The following is a 27,110-nucleotide window of genomic DNA, read 5'->3' as shown; positions in this document are numbered from 1 at the left end:
GATCCAGTTTCCTCCCACAGTCCAAAGACGTGCAGGTTAGGTGGATTTGCCATGATAAATTGCCCTTAGTGACCAAAAAGGGTAGGAGGGGTTATTGGGTTACGGGGATAGGGTGGAAGTGAGGGCTTAATTGGTTCGTTGCAGACTTGATGGGCCGAATGGCCTCCTTCTGCACTGTATGTTCTATGTTTTATGATCCACACCCCCCCTTGCCCCTATCCGGAACGCCTTGCCTACACACACCCGGCTGCAACAGGCCCCCTCTCACCGGGCCCCAGGCCCTGTACCCCGGACACCCGCTCACAACATCAATCGGAACGGGCGCTGGCCTCCTCCGCGTGGCATTCACTCACCCTCCGGCCGTGGATATGTCCCCCGTAGCTGTGTCCCATCTCCTGGCTGTTCAGATATCTGCTGCTGCATGTGTGGTGTTGCCTCCCGTAGTGTTCAGGCACAGTGTCCAAGCATCACAGTCTGATTGGGATGCTGGGTAATGACTCCCACATGCTACATGGTCCGCCCACCCAAGGGAATCCACTTGGGTTGTGTGAAGTGCTCACTTAATTACAATTGGCAATTCCCTAGAGGCTATAGCCTTCAGCCGCATGACCAGAGGCCTCAGCAGTCGGTGGGAGTTATGGGTGATTGGCGCAGCAGATGGGCAGGTACAAGGGTTGCTCCCGGAACAGGTACACAATCCAGGGGTTGGCCTGGCAATGAGCGGTTGCCCCCCGATTGTCCCCCTAGACCCCCCATATTCCCATGGTGGCCCGCCCCTAAGGAGGGTCCCCCATTTTCCACTGAGCACGGTGGCAACAAGCCCAGTGCTCCAGCGCTCTTTGCCTGTGAGCATAGATGGCTACTTAGCTCTTTGGCTCCCCACAGAAGCCCTTCTGCCAAGTTCACATATTTCAAAAGGAGTAATAATCGCTGCCAGCATGACTACTTGCTGGGGAGGCTGCTGAATGACGGGAGGCCATTGGATAAGGGGAGGCTCTTGTTAATTGTTTGGAAATAGGGCTTGAGTGGTGATAATTGGTTTCTTGCCTCGCTTCGATGAGATCCCGACTTTGCCTAGGGGAGTGGGCCAGTTGTATCGCAAACTGTTTGGCGCCAGGCTCGGTTCTCGTTTTCTCCCTCTCCCGCTGTTCATCGGCCTAGTTTCGCCCGAAATAGAGCACAAGGCCGGAGAATCGTGCCCAAAGTCATTCACACAATAGATCAACAAACAGTCACCCAACCCATTACCAACTTTAATCCCATTATAGGAAGAAAACAGAAAATACCACCCAAATCCCCCCCCTCCCTCATCCAGTTCCAACAATACAGTAAACAACCCTCAAATTCCCACAGATACAACCCCCCCCCCAATAAATCTCATCCGAACAATGCGCCTCCCCCACTTTACACCCATCTCACAATAACAAATACAGCAGAACTCAAGAATAACCAAACATAAAATGATCTTCTGCTTCAAGATCATTTCCCATTACTCTACTGATCTCTTTTTATTCTTTCTGTCCTTTTGAAATGTCCAAAAGCCCTCGATTATTCAGCCTTAGTCATACTATAACCATGGCTCAGTAAGCACTATCATATGCTCATGTACTTCGATTTGTTATATTAATTCATTCACCGTGCTCCAAATTCTGCTCGCATTCTGAGAAAGAGCTTTTAATGTTTTAGTATTTTTCCCCACTGAGATATTATTTGCTGATGCACTCGAATGTTTGTATTCTCTGTCACTTCCTGTTACACTCTGGCTGTCACTCCTTGTATCATTACCTTGCATTATTGCCTTGTTCTTTCGCTTTAGCTTTCTAAAGCTCCCTTTATGTGAACCGTTACCCCCCCCCCCCCCCCCCCCCCCCCCCCCCCCCCCCCCCCCCACCCCCCCCCACCCCCAGCCTCATGAATTGAATCTCATTTTTCCTACTCGAATCTCTGAGACATGCAGTCAACTCTCTTATCCTATTCACTCAATGCCAATTTGCTTTTGGTTCAAATGGTAATTCAGAGACTATTAACTTTGTGATTGTGTTTTTAAATTTTATCCCAAGCTGCTCATACCCCCTCAGCAGAAACTCTATCTTAGTTCTATCTATGTTATTTGTATCCAAATGGACTATGACAACTGGATCCTTCTCTTCCAACTCCAAGTTACTCTTCAGACTGCAATAAATGTCCTTAATCCATCCACCAGCAGTCAACAAAGCCATTGGTAGTCATGGCTTCAGCTGCAGAGACCAGTATCCACCTCTTTAAATTAACTGTCCCCGACTACAACTACATTTCTTTTCACCCCACCCCCGCTATACTTCAATGACCTCCTCGACTGTGTGTTATCGTCAATTTGTTCATTTGCCCTGTTTTCCCTCCTCTCATCCACATGAGCTGCAAGAAAATTGAATCTGTTGGATAATAGAATTACCAGAGGCCCCTCCAACCTTATAGATTTCCGTATCTGCTTCTCTTATAGTCATATCCTCCTGCCCCTGTCCATAAACAAAATATCAAGAACCGATCCTAAGGGGTGTAGCTGCATCCTTGAACAAAGCTTCCCCCTCCCTGATGCATTACGGTGTCTTAAGTTTTGACTCCAGCTCATCACCTCTGAGATGAAGTTACTCGAGCTCTGATGCTTGCTGCAGATGTTATTAATGTGGACCACACGGTCTTCCAGGTTCCACAGTTACAGCTGCAAGACACCACCCATCCTGCCATCTTGATTGTGCTTTATTTAACCACTTGAGTGGCAACCTTCAGAGATCTGTGGACATGAACCCCAAGATCTCTCTGTTCCTCCACACTCCTCAGAACCCTGCCGTTGGCCCTGTAATCTGCATTCAAATTTTTCCTACCAAAATGAATCACCTTGCATTTATCACGGTTAAACTCCATCTGCCATTTTTAGGCCCAACTCTGCATCCTATCAATGTCTCTTTGCAGCCTACAACAGCCCTCCACCTCATCCACTACTCCACCAATCTTGGATCTTGGTGTCATCAGCAAATTTACTGACCCACCCTTCAGCCCCCTCCTCCAAGTCATTGATAAAAATCACAAATAGCAGAGGACCCAGACTGATCCCTGTGGTACACCGCTGGTAACTGGGCTCCAGTCTGAAAATTTTCCATCTAGCCAGTTACTTATCCAATTGGCCAAATTTCCCTCTATCCCACACCTCCTTACTTTCTTCATGAGCCGACCAGGAGGAACCTTATCAAATGTATTACTAAAATCCATGTACACAACATTAACTGCTCTACCTTCATCTATACACTTAGTTACCTCCTCAAAGAATTTAATCAAATTTGTGAGGCAAGACTTACCCTTCACGAATCCGTGTTGACTATCCCGGATTAAGCAGCATCTTTCCAAATGGTCATAAATCCTATCCTTCAGGACCTTTTCCATTAAGTTACCGACAACCAAAGTAAGACTAATCGGCCTATAATTACCAGGGTCATTCCTATTCTCTTTCTTGAACAGAGGAACAACATTCGCCACTCTCCAGTTCTCTGGCACTATCTCCGTGAACAGTGAGAACCCAAAGATCAAAGCCAAAGGCTCTGCAATCTCATCCCTTGCCTCCCAAAGAATCCTAGGATATATCCCATCCGGCCCAGGGGACTTGTCAACCATAAGGTTTTTCAAAATTGCTAATACATCCTTCCTCAGAACAGCTACCTCCTCCAGCCTACCCATCCAAATCACACTCTCATCCTCAAAAACATGGCCCCTCTCCTTGGTGAACACTGAAGAAAAGAATTCATTTAACGCCTCCCCTATCTCTTCTGACTCCCTGCACAAGTTGCCACTACTGTCCTTGACCGGCCCTAACCTCACCCTGGTCATTCTTTTATTTCTCACATAAGAGTAAAAAGCCTTGGGGGTTTTCCTTGATCCGGCCCGCCAAGGACTTCTTATGCCCCCTCCTAGCTCTCCTAAGCCCCTTTTTTAAAATCTCATTCCTTGCTACCTTGTAACCCTCAAGCGACCCAACTGAACCTTGTTTTCTCATCCTTACGCACGCTTCCTTTTTCCTCTTAACAAGACATTCAGGGCAGCATGGTGGCGCATTGGGTTAGCCCTGCGGTCTCACGGCGCCGAAGTCCCAGGTTCGATCCCGGCTCTGGGTCACTGTCCATGTGGAGTTTGTACATTCTCCCCGTGTTTGCGTGGGTTTCGCCCCCCCAACCCAAAGATGTGCAGGCTAGGTGGATTGGCCATGCTAAATTGCCCCTTAATTGGAAAAAATGAATTGGGTACTCTAAATTTAAAAAAAAAACAAGACATTCAACCTCTTTTGTGAACCATGGTTCCCTCACTCAGCAATTTCCTCCTTGCTTGACAGGGACATACCTACCAAGGACACACAGTATTTGTTCCTTGAACAAGCTCCACTTTTCATTTGTGCCTTTCCCTGACAGTTTCTGTTCAAATCTTATGCTCCCTAATTCTTGCCTAATTGCATCATAATTACCTCTCCATTGCATTAGTGAAAGACACTGAATTGTGGTCACTATCTCCAAAGTGCTCTCCCACAAACAAATCTAACACTTCGCCCGGTTCTTTACCCAGTGCCAAATCCAATGTGGCCCCACCTCTTGTCGGCCTGTCCACATATTGTGTCAGGAAACCCTCCTGCACACACTGTACAAAAACTGCTCCATCCGAACTATTCGACCTACAGAGGTTCCAATCAATATTTGGAAAGTTAAAGTCACCCATGACAACTACCCTGAGACCTCCACACCTATCCATAATCTGTTTTGCAATTTCTTCCTCCACATCTCTATTACTATTTGGGGGCCTATAGAAAACTCCTAACAACGTGACCGCTCCTTTTCTATTTCTAACTTCAGCCCATATTACCTCAGTAGGCAGATCCCCCTCCAACTGCCTTTCTGCAGCCGTTAAACTATCCTTGATTAACAATGCAACTTCTCCACCTCTTTTACCACCTTCCCTACTGTTACTGAAACATCTATACCCCGGAACTTCCAACAACCATTCCTGTCCCTGTTCTCACCATGTCTCCGTAATGCCCACAACATCGTAGTCCCAAGTACCAATCCACGCTCCACGTTCACCTACCTTATTCCGGATGCTCCTTGCATTGAAGTAGATACACTTCAACCCACTTTCCTGTCTGCCGGTACACTCCTGCGACCTTGATACCCTCCTCAGTACCTCACTACTCTCAATACTGGCTTCTGGACTACAGCTCGTTTTCCCATCCCTCTGACAAATTAGTTTAACCCTCCCATGAAGAGCCGTAGCAAATTTCCCTCCCAGGATATTGGTGCCCCTCTGGTTCAGGTGCAAACTGTACTGTCTGTACAGGTCCCACCTGCCCCAGAATGTGCTCCAATTATGCACCTAACTGAAACCCTCCCTACTACACCATCCCCGCAGCCATGTATTTATCTGCACTCTCTCCCTGTTCCTCAACTCACTAGCACGTGGCACCGGCAACAAACCAGAGATGACAACATGGTTTGTCCTGGCTCTCAGCTTCCACCCTAGCTCCCTAAATTCCTGTTTTAAATCCCCGTCCCTTCTCTTACCTATGTCGTTGGTACCGATGTGTATCACGACTTGTTACTGTTCCCCCTCCCCCTTAAGGATTCTGAAAACAATGTCCGAGACGTCACGGACCCTGGCACCCGGGAGGCAACATACCATCTGTGAGTCTCTTTCGCTGCCACAGAACCATCTATCTGTCCCTCTAACTATCGAGTCCCCAATAACTATTGCTCTCCTGCTCTCCCTCCTTCCCTTCTGAGCCACAGGGACGGACTCAGAGCTGGAGATCCATTGACCGTGGCTTACCCCTGGTAGGTCGTCCCCCTCAACAGTATCCAAAGCGAGGGGAATGACCACAGAGGATCCCTGCACTGACTGCTTCCTCCCAGCCCCTCTCACCGTCACCCATCTATCTTGATTCTTCGGAGTAATTACATCCCTGAAGCTAATATCTATGACCACCTCTGCCTCCCGAATGATCCAAAATTCATCCAGCTTCAGCTCCAGTTGCCTAATGCGGTTTCTGAGGAGCTGGATATGGGTGCACATCCCACAGGTGAAATCAGCAGGGACACTGACAGTGTCCCTCACCTCAAACATTCTGCAGGAGGAACATTGCACTGCCTTCCCTGCCATCCCCTCTAGATAAAACAAGAAAAAGAACGAAAGAAAGAGCTTACCTGATATTCACTCAACCCCTTAGGTTAGAGGAGGTGGAAGGGTGGGGGACTCTACAAGTGTAGTGTCTTGGGTTTAGGAACCGCCCAACTTAAATACAGGTAAAAATAAAACACTTAAACAGCAACCACTGCGCCCCGCACTATAACAGCAATCAGCTGTTATGGGCCTGCGCAAACAATCTAAATCTTTACTACTTACCCAGCAGTCACTCTGTCCTCACTCCGATCGGATTCAGTTGGAAACCCCAACAGTAAGTTTAAGAAAAATTTAATCCCCTTCTCAACAAGCACTCACTCAGCAACCACTGTGCCCCGCACGATAAAAGCAATCAGCCGCTACGGGGCCGCGCAAACAATTTAAATCTTTACTACTTACCCAGCAGTCACTCTGTCCTCACTCTGACCAGATTCAGCTGGAAACCCCCAACAGTAAGTTTTAAAAAAATTTACTCCCCTTCTCAGCAAGCACTCACTCAACAACCACTGTGCCCCGCACTTTAACAGCAATCAGCTGTTATGGGCCCGTGCAAACAATTTAAATCTTTACTACTTACCCAGCAGTCAGGTTGTGGTGAGCCACCTTACCAAGGTTGTGGTGAGCCACCTTCTTCGACCACTACAATCTATCTGGTGTAGGTACACCACAGTGCTTTTAAGAAGGGAGTTTCAGGTATTTGATCCAGCGATAGTGAAGGAACGGCAATAAAGTTCCATGTTAGGGTGGTGTGTGGCTTGGAGACGAGCTGGCAGGTGGTGGCTTTCCATGAGTTTCTGATGAGCTTCACTAAAACACTGCAGGAGGCCGAGGACAGAGAGGTCAGCGTACAGATGGAGCAGGACAATTAAAATATTAGACGACCAGAAGTCCTGGTTCATGCTTGTGGATTTAATAGAGGTGTTCCGCAGAGCCATATTACCCAGTTATGAGCAGTGAATGCAGCATACTAAAGTAAAAGAAGTACATTTAAGTCACCCTTTCACCTGAAAGGAATATTTATGGCCTTCGATGGCAAGAAAGGAGGAGGTAAAAGGGCATCTCTGGCACTTGCATATGAAGGTGTCATTGGAAGGGGAGGTCATGTTGGAGGTGATTGAAGAGTGGACCAGGATATCATAGAGGGAATAGTCCCTTTGGAAAGCTGAAACGGGAGAGGAAAATGTGTTTGATGCTGACATCATGCTGGAGGTGGCAGATATGATGCAAGAGTCATTCAATACAGAGAAGGTGAGGAGATCCCCATCATGATAATGAAAGGCAAGGGGAGGAATGGGACCACAGGGAAAGGGAAAAATGCAGTTGAGGGCCCTGTTAGCCAGGTTGAAGTGAATTCTCAGTTGAAGAGAAAGGAAAACATAAGGCAAGCTGTCTGACCTCTCTGTCCTTTGCCTCATGCGATTCTAAAGAAGCTCCATTGACGCTTGGAGAACAGCATCTCAGTTTCAAAATGGTGCTTTACAGCCTTTGCAATCAACAGAGTTCAGTAATTTCAAATCATAATCACCTTTCAGATGAAACTGCTGGTAATGGCTCTGCTATCGTCATTTATACTGCCTCCAAACGCATCATTGTGTTCATTTATTTGTCCCATCACCATTCCCCAATTTTTCTTGCACCATCAACCCTTTTAGTATTCAATCTTTCCTTCCTCACACACTATTGGGCCTTTCTTTTTGTTTCTTTTATAAATGTGGCTGTAAAACTATACAAAAAACATTTCCTACCTGCTTTGAAAGTGATTTATATTTAATCAGTGTCCCACATTTCTAATTCTCTAGCAATGTTCTTTGGCTTAGTCCAACCCCAAAATACAATTATATAAAAATATGGCTGCTTCAACTGAGAGCTTTTATTCATTCCTATGATATGGGTATCACTAGTAATAGCCATCCTCACGAAGATTACTTGAGTTGATCTGGTGTCTAATTTATTTCTAAATTCCAATGATGTAAAGGGATATGGGGTTAGCGTAGGAAAAATACATCAAAGTGGATTATCAACCATGATTGTATTGAATAGCAGAGCAGGATCGATGGGCTGAATGGTCTACTCCTGCTCCTATGTTTCTACATACCTATTACATTTTAGTAAGCCATAAGCTGACAAAACAAGAGCTGTTAATTCATCCAGTATTACATTTGATCCAAAGCCAGGAGATAATACCGATTGAGTCACAAACTTGCAGCTGGGTGATCACAACACAAATTGTTCGAAACAGCATTGTAAAATATTAACAGGAAAAGGAATTAAGCCAAATATTGGAAGATGGATTCAATTTACTTTGGCCAGCACTGATTCTCAAAGCATCATTATTCTGCATCTAAATATTTTTTTTAGTATCCTCAGACAAGCCCTTAATTGAACATCAAACAATAAGATGAAAGTGGAAATGGATAGCTATCATATACAATCTATTAAAATCACTGACATACTGTTGAGTTGCAACATTTTGTTTCAAAATGCTTTGAAAATGCATTGTCAGGTTCTGCCCATGACATAACCATTAAAAACTGTCAACATCTGCCTGTAGGTAGTATTACCAGCCTGTAGGGGCTGGTTTAGCTCAGGGGCTGTTTTAGCTCAAGGGGCTGGTTTAGCTCACTCAGCTAAATCGCTGGCTTTGAAAGCAGATCAAGCAGGCCAGCAGCACGGTTCGATTCCCGTACCAGCCTCCCCGGACAGACGCCGGAATGTGGCGACTAGGGGCTTTTCACAGTAACTTCATTGAAGCCTACTCATGACAATAAGCGATTTTCATTTAATTTCATTTGGGGTAGGACTTTCTAATAGGATTAATTGTTCTGCCTCGATTTTTGAGCTAATGTCACTGAGACAGTTTACTAGCACAAGGTCTGACACAGAGGGACCTTTAGCTGAATAGAACAGCAAGTTAAATTTAATTAAAAATGCAAATGTATTTGAGCAATAAATGTTTAGCTTTGGGCAGGGGAATAGATTGTAATTGGTTATAATTCAATGCCTTTAATAATTGCTCATGTGGCCTACACCTGTCAGTGCAGCTGCATCCCTGCCTCATCCCATTCAATGGTGCCACGTTTTAATTCACCCTCTATTCCTCCTATCCACCTCTGATGTGCTCCTGCTTACAATCTGCTCACCAGTCCTATTGATGGCAATCTCTATATGTACCGGTATATGGGACTGGATTTTAAATCAGGTGTTGGGAGCTGGAAATGGGCACTAGTTCCAGATCCCAACCCTGCAAGACATGCTTTAGGTGCGCCCGTCACAATCTTCTATCCAATTAAAACTAAAAGAGTGGTTCAAGAAGGCAGTTCACCACCACTTTCACCAGAGCAATTAGGGATGGGCAGCAAATGCCGATCTTGCCAGTGATGCCCACATCCTCTGAAAGGTTTTTTAAAAACAATTCACTACATCTCAGAAGCATTTTATTAACTGAGAAGCATTTTGGGACATCCAAATGGAAAGGCACCATGCAAAATGAAAGTTACTTTTTCCTTTCGTTAACACAAAAAGTGGCCTTCCCACACCATTTCCCACAGAAATTGTTGCCCATTCAGAGTTAAGTTGGGCATCGCAAAGCTTGCTCCCATCCCCACCCTCATCTCACCCCACCAAGATTGGCGACACAACCTCCTTCCCGCTGGGAGTGTTGTAAGCTCACCAACACATTGCTGATCTGTTAACCGCTACCCCAACCCTTCCTGGTGGTGTTGCAGTAGCAGCTATGAAAAATCCTTCAACTGATCAGAAATTGATCAGGACTGCTGTATCCCAATTGACATTGACCCCCAATCATACCCATTGTTGGTTCACTTGGATTAGGTTGCAACTGAAGTAATTCTTGACCAATTATCACAAGGTATCACAATGTATGGTCCCCAGCTCTAACTGCATCCACCCCCACCAGCAACACCCAGGTCCACTCACACTACATTACATTTTCCAGTCAGAATCAATCCCCTGCTTAGTGAGTTTGCTGAATTGCCCCTCTCTGTTACACCTGATGAGAGAGTTCCCCACTGCTCAGCTATATTTCCTGTCTTTGTTCCCCTATTCCTTCCTCACTCACCTTCACCTTACTGGGTCATTTCCATCTCCTTCTCTCATTTTCCCTCTCTCCTCTCCCTTCTTCCCTCTCTATTTATGTCCTCCGTCCTCCTCTCCCCCATCTTCTTCTACTCTCTCCTATATGCATTCCATTCTTGCCTGCATTGTCAGTTATGGTTCAGTTGATGGCATACTTGCCTCTGAGTCAATAGGTTTTGGGTTCAAGTCCCACTCCAGGGCTTGAACGCAAAAAATTATTAAGGTTGACATTCAGATGTAGAAATGAGGGAATGATGCACTCTCAGACATGTGACTCTCAGATGAGCTGTTAAAGTGAGCGCCATCGGGCTACTTTGAAAAAAAACAGGAGAGTTCTGCCTGGTATCCTGGTCAATATATTTCCTTCAATCAATATCACACAAAATAATCCAGATTATCTGGTTATTATCACATTGCTGTTCATGGCATTTTGCTGTGTGCAGAGAGGCTGCTGCATTTTCTACATTACAGCAATGACAACACTTCAAAAGTACTTCATTGGCTTCCAAACACTTTGAGACGTCTGGTGGTTCTGAAAAAGGCTATATAAATATATGTCTTTCTTTCCTTCCCCTTACCTCCTCCTAATTCCTTGCTCCTCGACTCCCCTCTCTTCCTCGCCTTTCTCTCTCAGTCCATCATTTCCATCCTCCTCTCCCTCCCCTCTTCTCTTGTCTACCCTCCCCTGGCCTTCTCATCCCATTTCTAACATTCTTCACCTTTCTCATCCTCAGTCCTACTCCCGCTTTGTCCCTCCCACCTCCACCTTGGAACAATTATTCCCCTACTTTCTGGTCCCGCTTATCGTGAATACTGTACTTTGTTATGACTTCCCTTCTGCAACACTATGAAAGATTAATTAGTGTAGCATATTGGAGATCATAAGGACATACTGACAACTGGACGAGCATCATGTTTCAATGGAAAGTGTTATTATTTAAATGTTTTATGTGGTGCATCGTGTTGTGCATTGTTCTAAATATAGCCAGCATTTAAAGGAAGGATCTAATTGTGCTTTACAAAACTGGTAACAGGCAAGACACTATCCACAAAAGTAGAATTGATGGTCATGGGGAAGGAGTGCCAATTGGACTGAACATGTACAGGTTTGCACAGGATTGAGAATCACCACCATCAGGAATGGACCTACCTAGCCATCAACTGGATCTGAAAGACTTACTTAGAGGAGGCAACATGGGAGATAAAGAATGAACATATCTTAGAATTGACTGATAAATATTAAGGCAAATTAAACATTATTCAGCAGTCATCCCTGTCACACACTGACATCTTTCATTAAGACAAATAGGTGACAGCTACATTCAAACCGTAACATCTACGTTCCACACGTTTCGTGCTCATGAAGGACAAAAACAATGATCATGTTTTTGAACTGCTGTTTCTCAGAGCTAAACAAAAGCAGCCGTTGGTTTTGGGAAAATCTGTTTGCCAAATACTGGTAGAGACCAATAACCTGAAAAGACAGAAATCCCCAGACAGTTCCAATGAAATGGACCAAGGGATAAGATTTTTGAAACTTTAACTGTAAAAATTAAACCCAGAATCAACATAAAATTGAGCATGCATTAACAGACCAATGGTATTTCACTCTAAGATGAATTTCATTGTAAATTATCAATACCCCAAAGATCCTCTTTCTCCTTCAGGTACGATGTCCTAAGATGGAATTCACAACATGGACTTTGCTTGGCAAAGTACTGCAGTGGTTTGCTGTTGATTTCTATAGTATGGATGATCAGGCCTGCCACCAAGCAAGTGGAGGACTTTGCAGGCTGATAATCCAGCTGTTTGGCCAAAATATGAACGCATATTCTTTGGCCATAACATCTTGAAGTGGGACTTGATCCCAGAGGCAAGGATGTTACCCACTGCATCACAGACCTCTTCACTCCAAAGATACTGCCACAGAATTGAAAGCACTCGTTCAGTCCCTGCACAGATGAGGCACCACATGTAATCCTTGAGACTATTCAACTTAGCCTCCGGGAGGTAGGATCTCTCACTTTTCCAAATAAATGGGTTTTGCCCCCGAGCCCCTTTCACCAGCAGCCACATTCTATCTGAGGTCCCCGGCACCGACAAGTTGTATATCCATGAACCATCCCTTACTCAGGTTACATCGATCCTGATGGCGTAGCTCTCCAGAGTTTCTTTTCAACCAACCCACCAATATCATGCAGTTGCATCATCCTCTGATACCAACATTCAGATGTTTGGCATGCCTGAGCTAATCACTTTCAGGATTCAGTCTCTTTCTGCTACACGTTGCTTTACCAACAGCTTTTGGAGTTTAATTTTCTTCTTACTGCCAACTGGAAAACAAACCTTTGCAAAGAGAACTTTACTTCTCCCATCATGAATTCTGTGTCCTGTGACTGTTCCCTGCTCCAGCACAACAGGCAGAAACCATAACACCACTCCATTAGTTTTATTTAGGCTTTTTATGTTTCACCCCAATAGCAACCTCAACCAATATCAAACATCTGAGAAATCTGATGACCTCATAGCCAGGAATTCTGATTTCACCTCTTTTTAGAATTCTTTCTAGTTTTACACAAGTGTTTGCAAAATGCAAAGTTCATGTGTGCTTCAGCTGCAGATGAAATGGATGCTAGATTCAAAGAAACATTGAATACCTATATTCTTTTTTTTACAATCACCATTGAGACCAATAACTTATAATAGAAATGTCAACTCACAGTTAATAGCTGAAAAGGATGACGCAACAAGATTTTATATTTTAAGACCTTTACTGTAACAAACAGACTAAATACACTGTTGACTAAACACGTCAGGCGGAATTGTCACAATAAATGGTAGTGTCAGATTCTCACTGAAAACCGGTGTGTTTATCCTAGGAAACTCAGTCAGGTTTTCACTCAGATCACCTGACACTTTATCAAAACAAAAACAGGAGAGAGTTTTTTGCGCCGTCATTCTGGTGATGTGGGGCTTGATAAAGGCCGCAAGCCTGGCTCCACAGAGATTGCGATACCTTTTTAAAGGGCGCTGCAATCTTAAAGTCAAAATAAAGGTTCGCCCCCTAGCCTCCTACAGACATTGGGACCCCCGACAGACAAGGGGAACAACCCCTACCCTAGAAAACAGAGGGGAAACCTACCCCACCACTCAATATTCATCATCCCCCCCCTCCCCCCCCCCCCGCACACATACAGGCATCAGGGTGACTCAACCTCCCACCCAATCATCACTGATATTGGGACATTATCTCAGCCATGCCCATCATCGCCAGCACTGGGCCATCATCTCCCTCCCCACACACACTGGCATCGAGGCATCATTCCCCCTCTCACATCATTATCGGCATTGGAGCATCATTCCCTCCCCAGCATCACCTCCTCCTCCCCCATAATGGGAGTCCCTCCCCCAATGGGGTTAACCCGAGAAATGAATTTCATGGTGAGGGATTTTTCTGTGATCTCTCTCGAGTCCAAGTTCAGTGAATCTTCCAGCCACATGAATTTGATATTTTCAATTGAGCGCAAACTCCCAACCGCATAGATGGTGGTGAACAATAGAGACTTTTGGCCTTGAGCTGCTGCCTCTTTCGCAGACCATGGCAGGCGGCCTCTGTGTCTGTGAGTTTCAGAAATATCTTAGAAACCTTTCCCCTCTCAAAGCCCATCTCCATGGCAATATGAATCGTATGGGCCTTATATCCATGTAGAGGGCAGCACAGTAGTTAGCACAGGTGCTTCACAGCGCCAGGGTCCCAGGTTCGATTCCCGGCTTGGGTCACTGTGCAGAGTCTGCACGTTCTCCCCGTGTTTGCGTGGGTTTACACCGGGTGCTCTGGTTTCCTCCCATAGTCCAAAGATATGCAGGTTAGGTGGATTGGCCATGATAAATTGCCCTTAGTGTCCAAACAAAAAAGGCTGGGTGGGGTTACTGGGTTGAGGGGATAGGGTGGAGATGTGGGCTTAAGTAGGGTGCTCTTTCCAAGGACGGGTGCAGACTCAATGGGCAGAATGGCCTCCTTCTGCACTGTAAATTCTATGATTCTATGAAATGCTGGTTAACTATCCTTGAGATACCAACACATTTTTATCTTGGTAGGAGGTGGACAACCCAATCCAACTCAAACATCTCAACATTGTTCTAGGATTTGGCCTTTTCCCGTTGGTTGTAAAAATTGTCTCCAAGTGTAAACCCCATCTTCCCAGTGAAACAATCTGGGCTCCTTTAATGTCTTACAATCAAACCCCCCCGACATGTGGACTTCAGAACAGGTCACATGACTCCCCTTAATTTTAACTGTAAGTTGTAGACACAGTCCCAAAGCATAAATGTTATAAACCTCATGGTTGTAACATGGTACAATATAGAGCAATGCTGCGGTGTGCTGAATGTTTAGCGAGCCCATTTATTACACCAATTGTAACCAGCCATATGACATATGTTATGCAGAAAGTCACTTGAGAATACATTTGATTAATTGCAATACGTGTCAATGGTCTACTTCATATATTGCATTCCTTAGAGACCCTAAGATATTGGCAGTACCCGCCCGCACTGGTAGTCAGCTACAATTTGAAAGTCACTAAAGAATGTCTGTCATCAGTGACTGGGTCCTTCGGCATTCACCAGCTGATTGTAGGTTTTTCTGCCCCAGTGTTTATAGTTCAGTTTGTACATACATCGAGGGTGGGGTTCTCTTTCACTTCTCTGAACAATGGAGCAAAGAAGGAAATGAGGCCTAAAACCAGGTCTTCTCACTAAAGTTTACCAATTACATTTTCCTCGGGCATAACAGAGGATCGGTATGTTGGGCACTGCATCCTTGCCTACTAATACCAAGCTTCATTTAGCGTTGAGAAGGGAAATGTGTCAGGGAGCTTAAGAAGCAAATAAAAGTTACTTTAATGATTTTTTTACTGTGCATTTATTATATTCAAACGTGAAACATTTTTCCCCATTCAGCAGATGTGAGGCGGTAAGTCATGTGCAGAAACACCTTCTTAAATTAACCTAACATAACTTATTGCAATGATTTTCAAAAGTAAGAAAAGAAATGACTCTAAACTCTCTGAAAGGGACAGGCAATGATTTTATTTTCAGTTGCATACCTTAATAGACTATTAGCTTCTGAGGATAATCACTGCTCTTCCTAAAGGAAAGCAGCTTTTCCCACACAGGTCACAACACACCAAAACATTATCTGTAACTCAGTATTGGGAAAATGTGTTGTCATTGCAGTGACTGCTACATCACATGGCTTTGAACAGTTATTTTTATCACAGTTACAGGATCTGAACAGGTAGCTCCCCTTAAATGTAATGACGATGTGCCTCACTCGTCCTCAAGAAGTTCACACCAGCAACAGACAGAAACAGACACAGATGAGCAAACTTTGAAACCTCGGCGGAAAGACACTCCCTTTCAGCACCAGCCACCACTCATGACAGGTAGACTTTCTGTTACATGTTGAGCAAAATTATGCAATCCTGCCATTTTATTTTCAGAACTTGGCTTATTTATAGAGGAAGGAACACATTCATCCTTTACGTGTTTAACAAAATTAATATGTGACCCACTGCGGGAAATGATATTGCTTTGCTAAATCTCCTAATCTGCGAAAACCTTCGCATAACACTTCCAAATTAAAATAGTTCTCAATGAAAGATGTTTTCATTAAGTTTGGAGTTATTTTGAAAGAGCAGTTTAGTTTCATCAGCAACGTTAGTGAAATGCAAAGAATTGAAGTAATTGTCACCAAAAGAATGTATTAAGGTAAGTCGTAAACCGTACAATCATGGACAAATAACCGTTCATTCAAGCGATAAGTGATAAATTTACTTAATTGCTAACAAAAAGCAAATTGTAGACTTATGTTTAGCCACCATTCACCAAAAAGGCGAAATTTCTTTGGGCGTGGTCCTATCTCGTTGCTGTAATTTTGTCTGAACCGTGGTGGAATCTTGGGCGGCACGGTAGCAGAGTGGGTAGCACTGTTGCTTCACAGCGGCAGGGTCCCAGGTTCGATTCCCAGCTTGGGTCACAGTTTGTGTGGAGTCTGCATGTTCTCCCTGTGTCTGCGTGGTTTTCCTCCGGGTGCTCAGGTTTCCTCCCCCGAGTCCTGAAAGATGTGCTGTTAGGTAATTTGGAAATTCTGAATTCTCCCTCTGTGTACCCGAACAGGCGCCGGAATGTGGCGACTAGCGGATTTTCACAGTAACTTCATTGCAGTGTTAATGGAAGCCTACTTGTGACAATAACGATTATTATTATTATTATTTACCAATGTAATTTCCTGCAAATTTTATGGCTGTGGATTGGATTGGATTGGATTTTTTTATTGTCACGTGTACCGAGGTACAGTGAAAAGTATTTTTCTGCGTGCCGCTCAACAGATCATTAAGTACATGGGAAGAAAAGGGGATTGAACAGAATTCAAGAAAATACATGAGAATACATAATAGGGCAACACAATATATACAATGTACTACATAAGCATTGGCATCGGATGAAGCAGACAAGGGTGTAGTGTTAATGAGGACAGTCCATAAAAGGGTCATTTAGGAGTCTGGTGACAGTGGGGAAGAAGCTGTTTTTGAGTCTGTTCGTCCGTGTTCTCAGACTTCTGAATCTCCTGCCCGATGGAAGAAGTTGGAAAAGTGAGTAAGCCGGGTGGGAGGGATCCTTGATTATGCTGCCTGCTTTCCCCTGGCAGCGGGAGGTGTAGATGGAATCAATGGATGGGAGGCAGGTTCGTGTGATGGACTGGGCGGTATTCACGACTCTCTGAAGTTCCTTGCGGTCCTGGGCCGAGCAGTTGCCATACCAGGCTGTGATGCAGCCCGAGAGGATGCTCTCTATAGTGCATCTGTAAAAGCTGGTAAGGGTTAATGTGGACATGCCAAATTTCCTTAGTTTCCTGAGGAAGTAAAGGCGCTGTTGTGCTTTCTTGGTGATAGCGTCGACGTGGGTGGACCAGGGTAGATTTTTGGTGATGTGCACCCCGAGGAATTTGAAACTGCTCACCATCTCTACCTCGGCTCCGTTGATGCTGACAGGGGTGTGTACAGTACTATGCTTCCTGAAGTCGATGGAAGAGGGGGATCTCCGGGATAATTCCCAGCTGACATGAACTTTTTCTTACGGTGAAGGAAATTAATTAGAGTAGTGCCTGTATTATCATCAGTTTGTTGTGCTGGTTGCAATGTGCTGTCTGTGCCACATTCATGTACTTCCAGCATAATCTATTCCAAGCACATTAGTGATGAAAGCATTGCCGTGACCATTAGGAGTGTACATTGTAAATTTACAGATTATGAAGTGAGTTTGAATGTTGCACTGATTTGACATCAACTGCTATTTTTGACCTTATCACTCCAACTAAATCCTCTCTTAAGCACACATAGCTGATCACGTGTAGTTAACGAGCTTGACGGGGTCAAACACCATCTGCTGGCTAGGGTTACATCTAGAACCCAGGGTTACAGACTCAGGATCATTCAGGACTGCGATGAGGAGAAATCTCTTCACTCAAAGGGTTGTGAATCTTTGGAATTCTCTATCTAGAGAGTCGTGGATGCTCCATTGTTGACAATGTTTAAGATGGGATAGATAGATTGTTGTTTTCTCAGGGAATTTGGGGATATTGGGAATAGGCGGGAAAATGGATTTGAAGCCCAAGCACGGCCATGATCATATTGAATGGCGCATTCAGCTTATGGAGCATGTAGTCTACTTCTGCTCCTATCTTTCGTGTTCTTGTGTTTGTAGAGGAGGAGAAGGAGGACGGGAGTATGGATTCTTACAAGGAGGACGTATCCTCGCAGGAACCTCATGAGCATTTCTATTACCTCTAATTCACTGAGGAATAATGTGTGCAATGTCTCTGCTTTACAAAGGAAGTAATCACTAAAATATGGTACCTCCTGCAGCTTCAGAGCAGGGCAATAACGACGTTGTCAGTGACTGTGAGGGTGAGTGTAACATCTTGGTGCCAGGATACTTCAGGGCTGAAACAGGCGATACCTCCAACATCTCCAGTTTTCTGTTCACTGTTGCTGAAGGGAGGGGGAGGCTCTTTATGCTCGAGTATAAAAAGCATGTGGCTTTGTCAGGATAACAAGCTTATCCATGGTACAGGATTCCATCAACTGTATACACCTGGATTTGCATGCATAATATCTAAATGCAGAACTGCAAAGTGTTCTACCCTCTGAGTGCATAGTTGGTGTGTGACCATGGAATGTAAATGTAAATGTCGCCACATTCCCAGTGGACCATATGCTGCTGTCCCCTTTGAGGGAGAGCTAATGGGTGGTGATATAATCACCACACTTCAGGCAAGGAACAAGGTAGGCCTTCACGAATAATCCCATATGGTATGGGAATTGAACCGCGTTATTGGCGTCACTCCGCATCACAAACCTGCCATCCAGCCAACTGAGCCACCTGACCAGGCACTGCGGAGCCTACAGAATAATGCCTTATATGATGCTATTAAATTGCATCAGTCAACTATTCCATCAGTGTTTATGCCAGAACAGAATCAGAGGGTGGTTGCTGGTTGACAAGGAAAATCCACTGAACACCTGTGCATGATATAACCACATGTAGACAGCATACATGAGAAAGGAGGATGGAACCAACACATCCTCTTCCTAGCCGCACAGACAGAGATTGGCTTACCTGACTGTGGTACCAATGAACATAACCTAGATTACTCACTCTACCATAGTTCCATATCTTATCTTCACTCTGCCACTGGCCAGCATAGCGTCCTATTAACTAGGGTGACCAGATTTTCAAAGTAAAACTAGGACACATTGAAAAGCCTTGGGAAGGCAGGCTGCTGAGATGATGTCCCCCACGGCCACAAACAGGAAAGCACACAACCCTTCAATGAGAAGTTTGATATTAAAAGTGGCACAGCTGAACCAAGCTGTCTGTCACCATCCTCAGCACTGATTGGTGATTAACTGATGGGCGCTGTCCAACACCTTGACCAAATGCAGCTTGCAGTTGTGGACACTGCTATCAGTTTTCTGTTGGCATCCAGAGGCTGAGTCCATCCACTCTCAGGTGGTCATGGGGGTAAATTACCCCCAGTAACTCAAAGAAATGACTCCCAGTGTCTCCTATAAACCAATGCCTCTCCCACTGGCCTCTGGCACTCTCCCACTGGCCTCTTTCTTTCCTCACTCTCACCCATTCTCTCTCACTGGCCTCCTGCTCTCCCCACTCTCCCTGACTGGTCGCCCCAGTGGAATCCTTGATTGACCAATCAGAGTGTTCGGATGGTATGGCCATTCAGGGTACTGAGAGATGAACCAACCAAGGCAGTAAAATGCCTTCTTCTTCAGAACTAATCTGTTTTGGGGAAAATTGGCACCAGCTCTGGATATCAGTGAGAAAGATTTTTGCACATGCGGAAGGGTCCACATTGCTGCTTAAAGGTCAGCGAGTGGGTGACGTTCTGCAGCTGAGGGGGATTTGCTGACAGTAAATGGAGTGTGAGGTTAAGTGGTAGGAAATGAAGAGAAAAGTTACTGATGCTGTGCGGAAAGGTGAAGTGCTGACAGAAATCTCTGATATCGTTCATGCAAGAGGAGAAGCTGGAAAGTGGGATATTTGAGCCCCTTTAAGGAAGTTAACAGGTCACTGGGACTTACTGTCCCTGCATAAGTCTGGCCACCATACACTTGGCCACAACACAGAAAAAAAGGCAATCACGAAGCAAGGATTCCAAACCAACTTTATTAAACAAAACATCCAATATTTCATACAAAAGCCAATAAATCACTCTTGTAAATGCCCATGTGCTTGTATTTCATATGACCTAACCTGCGTCAGTGCTCCGATGAAGCATAATCCCAGTGGCTGCAGCATACTGGCAAATGACTGATTTTTAGTTGTAGGAGGCTACAGGTGGTCTTGCAAGATGCACATGAGCGTCTCTGGCCCTGGAAGGACTGGTGTTGCATTGTGCCACCTCAGCATAAATGACAGCAGTCAGGACCGGCTGATTGACAGGCAATTGTTTGGGCACTTGGTGGAGTAGCATTAATGGGAAGGCAATTGCAGTTATTTCAATATTGGACAGCATGCCAATGTTCCATAGATCCACTGCCACTCTCCCAGGTTGGCAACTCAGTAATCTTTTTCATTTCATCCAGTCTGTTGGTTGACAGACTGTTGGATTGCTGTGAGGCTCTGCAAGCCTCTTTGAACACTGGCATTCACAGTCATGACAGAAGCAGTCTGAGCCTGCATGGCACCAAGCTGAGCCAGCATGGCACCAAGCTGAACCTGCATGGTACCAAGCTGAGCCTGCATGGCACCAAGCTGAGCCTGCATGGCACCAAGCTGAGCCAGCATGGCACCAAGCTGAGCCAGCATGGCACCAAGCTGAACCTGCATGGTACCAAGCTGAGCCTGCATGGCACCAAGCTGAGCCTGCATGGCACCAAGCTGAGCCTGCATGGCACCAAGCTGAGCCAGCATGGCACCAAGCTGAACCTGCATGGCACCAAGCTGAACCTGCATGGCACCAAGCTGAGCCTGCATGGCACCAAGCTGAGCCAGCATGGCACCAAGCTGAACCTGCATGGCACCAAGCTGAGCCTGCATGGCACCAAGGTGAACCTGCATGGCACCAAGCTGAGCCTGCATGGCACCAAGCTGAACCTGCATGGCACCAAGCTGAGCCTGCATGGCACCAAGCTGAGCCTGCAAGGCACCAAGCTGAGCCTGCATGGCACCAAGCTGAGCCAGCATGGCACCAAGCTGAACCTGCATGGCACCAAGCTAAGCCTGCATGGCACCAAGCTGAGCCTGCATGGCACCAAGCTGAACCTGCATGGCACCAAGCTGAGCCTGCATGGCACCAAGCTGAACCTGCATGGCACCAAGCTGAGCCTGCCTGGCACCAAGCTGAACCTGCCTGACAAGAAGTGGTGACCTCACAACTTCAGTCTGAACTTCCACTGCAGCACTCAGATATCTGGTGGCCTCTGCTTGGGTTGGCTGTTAAGGGCCGCAATGTGTGCAAATTGAGTTGGTCACCACTTCCATATTAAAAGGATGAGCTCCAAGATCCATGCAAAGCCCTGTATTAGGTTGATGCAGAACTGTTTATGCTCCTTGATGGTGATTTCTAGCTTTCTGGCAGATCTGTCAATGTACCAAGTATATCATTGTGCATACCATCAGCCATTTTCCGTGCCACCCCATAAAAGTCATACATGACTTTTATGACCTTGCTCTCTGGTCAGCTGGCATTGTTTCCCCCCTCCTCTGGCATTTTTGCCCAGTTATGCACCACATACAAATCCTGCCTCAATGCTACTCTCTAATGTACATCCACTGGTGGTATCTGGGCTGTTGGTTGCAAGTGTGAAATTGGATGGCAGTGTTCAGTCATCAGCCTCTTCTTCCGCTTGCATTTCACACTCTTGTACCACTGCCTCGCCAGGTGGGTATCTTAAAGTAGGTGGTGAAGGACGGGCTGGAGTATAAGAGGTGCATGCTTACACCATCCACTGTTCTTAAATCAGATGCGATTGTGAAAGGAGGGAGACATGGGATGTAGGAATGAGGATTATAGTGGAACATATTGTTATTTCAATTATTTCAGCTCTGCTGCTGGCGGTGGCCTCAGCCACGGCCACTCCATAATGCAAAGCACGATCCTCTCCTTTGGGGTTAGCTCATCAGCTGTACCTCTTCCCTGCTGGTAAGGTAACCACTGTCTGAAATTGTGTATCACCTTGTCCTGCAAGGGAGAGGAAATTCTGTCAATGCATTTGGTACAATGTGATCTGCTCATGTTTTGGCCATACGCACAAGCTGTGGAGAGTGAGTCTTGCAGCAGTTTTAAGTGTGTGTAGACATGGTGAAGATGTGAATGCCTGTATGAGTTGTGATTGATAGAGATTGTTGTTAGTTGAGTGAATGGGTAGTGATGAGTAGAGCAGTGCCTGAGGTTAATTGTTCAGTTGGTAAGGATATGGCATTTGAAAATGCATTCACTGACCTTGACATTCACATGGGGTCATTATGTTCTTTTGGCACTGCAAACATGTCCACTGTTGGCATTGACCCCAATGGCTACATGCTCCAACTGCCTCTCCTGCGGATACATGGCCTCACTCTTCCTGTCCACCTTCTGCACCACGACTTCCAGTTCTGTGTCTGGAAACGTTGGAGCACGTTCAGTGCCAAGTTGTATCATTACTCAGTGTTCTTGCTGCTCCCACTACCAGTCCCAGCACCCGATCCAACCCAAATGCATCTCCCCTGAAAGATATGCATGCTTGGTTTCACCGGTGCAGGCTAGCTACAAGTGGTGCTACACTCATGAGTTTGGCTGAGGGCTGTGGCCACTCAACAGGCATGTTACCTGATCGGAAGGAACGGGTATGGGTTAATTGTGCATAAAAGTCCTGGTTTCAGGACTGACCCAATTTTTGTTCCTCCACCTTGGGAGCATTGGGAGGCAGAAAGTGTAGAACCTCAAAAGGACATTGACAAGTTCTTGGACTGGGTGGACAAATAAACTCAAATTAAATTCAATGCAGAGAAGTATGAAGTGATTCATTTTGGCAGAAAGAACAGAGAAAGACGTTATAAAATAGAGGGTAAAGTTCTAAAAGGGGTTCAGGAGCAGAGAGACCTGTGCGTATATATGTGCATAAATCATAAAAGGTGGCATGACAGGTTGAGAGAGCGGCTAATAACGCATTCAGTACCCTCCGCTTTATTAATAGGGGCACAGAATACAAGAGCAAGGGGATTATGTTAAATTTGTACAAAATACTGCTCTGGCCTTAGCTGGAATATTGCTTCCAGGTGACTTTTATCCTCGGAGAAGAGAAGGTCAGAAAAAGTTTGTAAGACTTATTGAAAACCATGAGGCTTCTGGACAGAGTAGACGGGGAAAAACTGTTCCCACTGATCAAAAATGAGAGAACACAGATTTAAGGTAATTGGCAAAGGAAGAAGTGGAGATATTAAGAAACGTTTTCACACAGCAAATGGTTAAGAACTGGAGTGTGATGCTTGAGAGCATGGTGGAGGCAGGTTCAATTGAGGCATACAAGAGGAAAGTGGATTATTATCTGAAAACAAAGAGTGTGCAAGGTTATGGGACACAGGTGGCGGAATGGTACTAGGTCCATTGTTCTTTCAGAGAGCTGACATAGGCAGGATGGGCCGAAAAGCCTTCTACTGTGCTGTAATAATTCTGTGATCTTTTGTTCTCCTTCCTTGACTTGATGCCACTTTTTGTTTGAAAACATTCCTGTGAAACGTCTTGAGATGCTCTGCAGTGTAAAATGCACTATATAAATCTAAGTTGTTAATATTGTAAAGCAGTTTGTCAGCTTTGCAACAACAAAATAAACAGGTCTTCCTGACAGCCTGGATGTTTACATGTGTTGGCAACCAGTAGTGCTAGTACAGGTCCCATATATAGAGTGATAGCAACTTTAATGTTGTCAAACCCTTTGGAATAAAAACAGAAATTACTGGAGAATCTCGGCAGCATCTGTGGAGAAACAGAGTCAATGTTTCGAGTTCAATATGACTCTTCTTCACTCTGAAGGGTCATTTGGACTCAAAACATTAACTCTGTTTTCCTCATGTAGATGTTGGCCAGACCGACTGAGATTTTCCAGCATTTTGTGCTTTTATTTCAGATTTCCAGCATCCGCAGCATTTTGCTTGTATTCTAGCATCACTTTGGAGCCAGCTGGCCTATACTAGAACCTCCACTTGAGATCAACAGTCCATTTAAATATTTTTGGATGCTGTATGTATTCCCAAAGCTGATTCTCAAACCGATTGAATGCATAAAGGGAGGAGATGGATTTGGGGTTTTGATATTTATTCATTGCTTTCTTATTCTCAATACACAGGCACTGTCATTGAAAAATAATAAATCTTTCCTTTATTTTTAAGAATCGAGACTTTTTAATGCAAAGAAACAAGGAATTTTCTACAGCCATCACAAATAGGTGGCACGGTAGCACAGTGGTTAGCACTGTTGCTTCGCAGCGCCAGGGTCCCTAGGTCACTGTGCGGAGTCTGCATGTTCTCCCAGTGCCTGCGTGGGTTTCCTCCGGGTGCTCCAGTTTCCTCCCACAAGTCCTGAAAGACGTGCTGTAAGGTGATTTGGAAATTCTGAATTCTCCCTCTATGTACCTGAACAGGCACCGGAGTGTGACAGCTGGGGGATTGTCACAGTAACTTAATTGAGGTGTTAATGTAAGCCTACTTGTGACAATAAAGATTATTATTATTAAACAATGGGCAGAATGTTATAGTTTTCCCATGAGTGGGTCTGCAGGCGGAGGGTCCTGTAAAGTTCTGCAGGTGCCTTTCCTCCTCCCTACTCACCCTCACAGTGATTTTTATGGATGCTGAGCAAGGGCAGCCAGTCTGCCCTCAACCCAACTGACAACCTTAAGTGGCCAATTAATTGTAATTTAAGGGCCATGTCCTGTCCTGGCCACTACTTTTCGGCAGATGGGAGCAGGTTAGAGACAAGAGGTGTGTTGTGGGATGCCTGCCAGCTACCTCCTACACAGGTGTCGGGTGTCTTAGCAGGCCAACCCCACCCCTTCTTTCCCTTCCCCATACCTCCTCTCCTGGAGCACCATCACCCTGCAACATGTTTCCACTGACGTCCAGTTGGGTGGGAATGCTCTCAGATCACTGCATTCTTACCTATCTGATCCTGGATCAAGCGATCACTGGCATTTTCTCCCCTTCCTGCTTCCACATTGTAATCTCTAGGGTCCCCCAAGGATGTCCTCTTATTTCCCACTTACATATTGCTGTTTGTCAGCATTGTCTATAAAAACAGTATTTGTTTTCACATGTACACTAATGACACCTAGACCTACCTTACCACCATCGATCTTGACTCCTCAACTGTTGCTAAATTATCAGACTGCTAATCTATAATGATTTAGACCAGGCCTTTGAGATTGGCCAATTGGAATATGAGTTCCCTGATTAGTGGGCGAATCAGGGAACCTCTTCTTTGTATATAACAGGGAGTGTCAGAACCTCTGCACTCCCAGTGTAGATAGCAAACTGAATACACATGTTGTACTGCTGTTGGTTTTGTTAATAAAAGGGATTCTGGCAGCACAGTGGTTAGCATTGCTGCCTACGGCGCTGAGGACCCGGGTTAGAATCCTGGCCCTGGGTCACTGTCCGTGTGGAGTTTGCACATTCTCCCCGTGTCTGCGTGGGTTTCACCCCCACAACCCAAAGATGTGCAGGATAGGCAGATTGGCCACTCTAAATTGCCCCTTAATTGGAAAAAATAATTGGATACTCTAAATTTATTTTTTTTTAAATAAAAAAAAAGGAATTCTGGTGAAGTGACTTCTGCCTCTGTGGACTTATTACAGAATCCAACATCCAGTACTCAATGAGCAGAAACTCCTTCCAATTAAACATTGGGAAAATGGAAGCCACTGTCTTCAGTCCCTGCTATGAACTCCATTTCCGAGCTACAAACTCTGTCCCTCTAATTAGAAACCACGCTGAGTGAATCTAGATGTCATACTTGACTCGGAGATGAACTTCTGACCACATACCCATGCCAACATTAAGACTGCCCACTTCCACCTCTGGTGACATCGCCTGCACCGCCCAGCCTCAGCTCATGTTGTTGAAACCCTCACCCATGCTTTTGTTCTTTATTATGCAATTTGATTATTTCAAAGCACTCCTGGCTGGTATCCCATATTCCACCACCTGTAAACTTGAAGCCTTCTAAACCTCTCTGCTCATCTTCTCACTCATGCCAAATTCTGTTCACCCATCACCTCTCTGCTCCCTGGTCTACATTAGCTCCCACTTAATAACACCTCAATTTGAAACTTTTCATCTTTGTTAGCAAGTCCCTCCATGTTTTTGTCCCCTCCCTTTCTCTGTTATTTCCTGCAGCACCAAAATATCTGAGCTCATCTAATTCTAGCATCTTGAATGTCTCCATTGTAATTGCTCCACCTTTGGTGGCCGTGCCTTCAGCTGTCTCGGCTTTGAGCTCTGGAATTCCTGTCCTAAACCTCCCTGCCCCTCTACCTCGCCATTTGCCTTTCAGAGGCTCCTTAAAATCTTCCTATTTTAACAAGCATTTAGTAACTTTCCCAATTATCTCCTTAGGTGGTTTGGTGCCAAATTGTGATTTATAATGCTCCTGCAAAGTGCCTTGGGACATTTGAAATGAAAATCGCTTATTGTCACGAGTAGGCTTCAAATGAAGTTACTGTGAAAAGCCCCTAGTCACCACATTCCGGTGCCTGTTTGGGCAGGCTGTTACGGGAATCGAACCGTGCTGCTGGCTTGCCTTGGTCTGCTTTCAAAGCCAGCGATTAGCCCAGTGAGCTAAACATTAAAGTTACATAAAGCTTACATTAAAGTTAAATATAAGTTGTGTTGTTATTACTGCTGGATCCTTTTGGGGCTCTGCTGGAGACATTTACAGGATCTCGCAATTCGTATACCAGACAGGTGACTGAAGGCTCTTTTGCCAACTAGGCAGGTGATTATGTACACTTCCTGCAATGATGCCAGTCAGATTGAGCAGGTGCTCATGTTTGTGGCTATGGCTGGCTTCCCACAGGTGCAGCACCTCATTGATTGCACAACTGGATGATAATCAAGGCGTCACGTGATGTATTCATCAATCACAGGGTTTCCAGTCCATCAATGTACAGCTGGTGTGTAAACATAGAAAGATAATTATTCATGTGTGTAAAAGGTTGCTGATGTAGGGCATTTGACCGATCAGTAGATCATGGCCAGTGACAATC

At 45.2% G+C, this 27,110-nt stretch overlaps 1 protein-coding gene across 4 annotated transcripts in view; it reads left to right on the top strand.

The window, feature by feature from the left end:
* Positions 1-27,110, top strand: part of ppp1r1c (protein phosphatase 1, regulatory (inhibitor) subunit 1C) — a 158,833-nt gene that overhangs the window by 121,021 nt on the left and 10,702 nt on the right. For 2 of the 4 annotated variants that reach the window (XM_038789241.1, XM_038789239.1), the window contains one exon: positions 15,567-15,731. The exons of the other annotated variants lie outside the window; for them this stretch is intronic. In XM_038789241.1, coding sequence (XP_038645169.1) covers positions 15,567-15,731 — 165 coding nt within the window. The remainder of the gene's footprint in view (positions 1-15,566; positions 15,732-27,110) is intronic. 4 annotated transcript variants of the gene reach the window in all.

Source organism: Scyliorhinus canicula, chromosome 2 (assembly GCF_902713615.1).
Source record: "Scyliorhinus canicula chromosome 2, sScyCan1.1, whole genome shotgun sequence".
NCBI lineage: Eukaryota > Metazoa > Chordata > Chondrichthyes > Carcharhiniformes > Scyliorhinidae > Scyliorhinus > Scyliorhinus canicula.
This window is presented reverse-complemented; position numbering and strand designations above follow the sequence as displayed.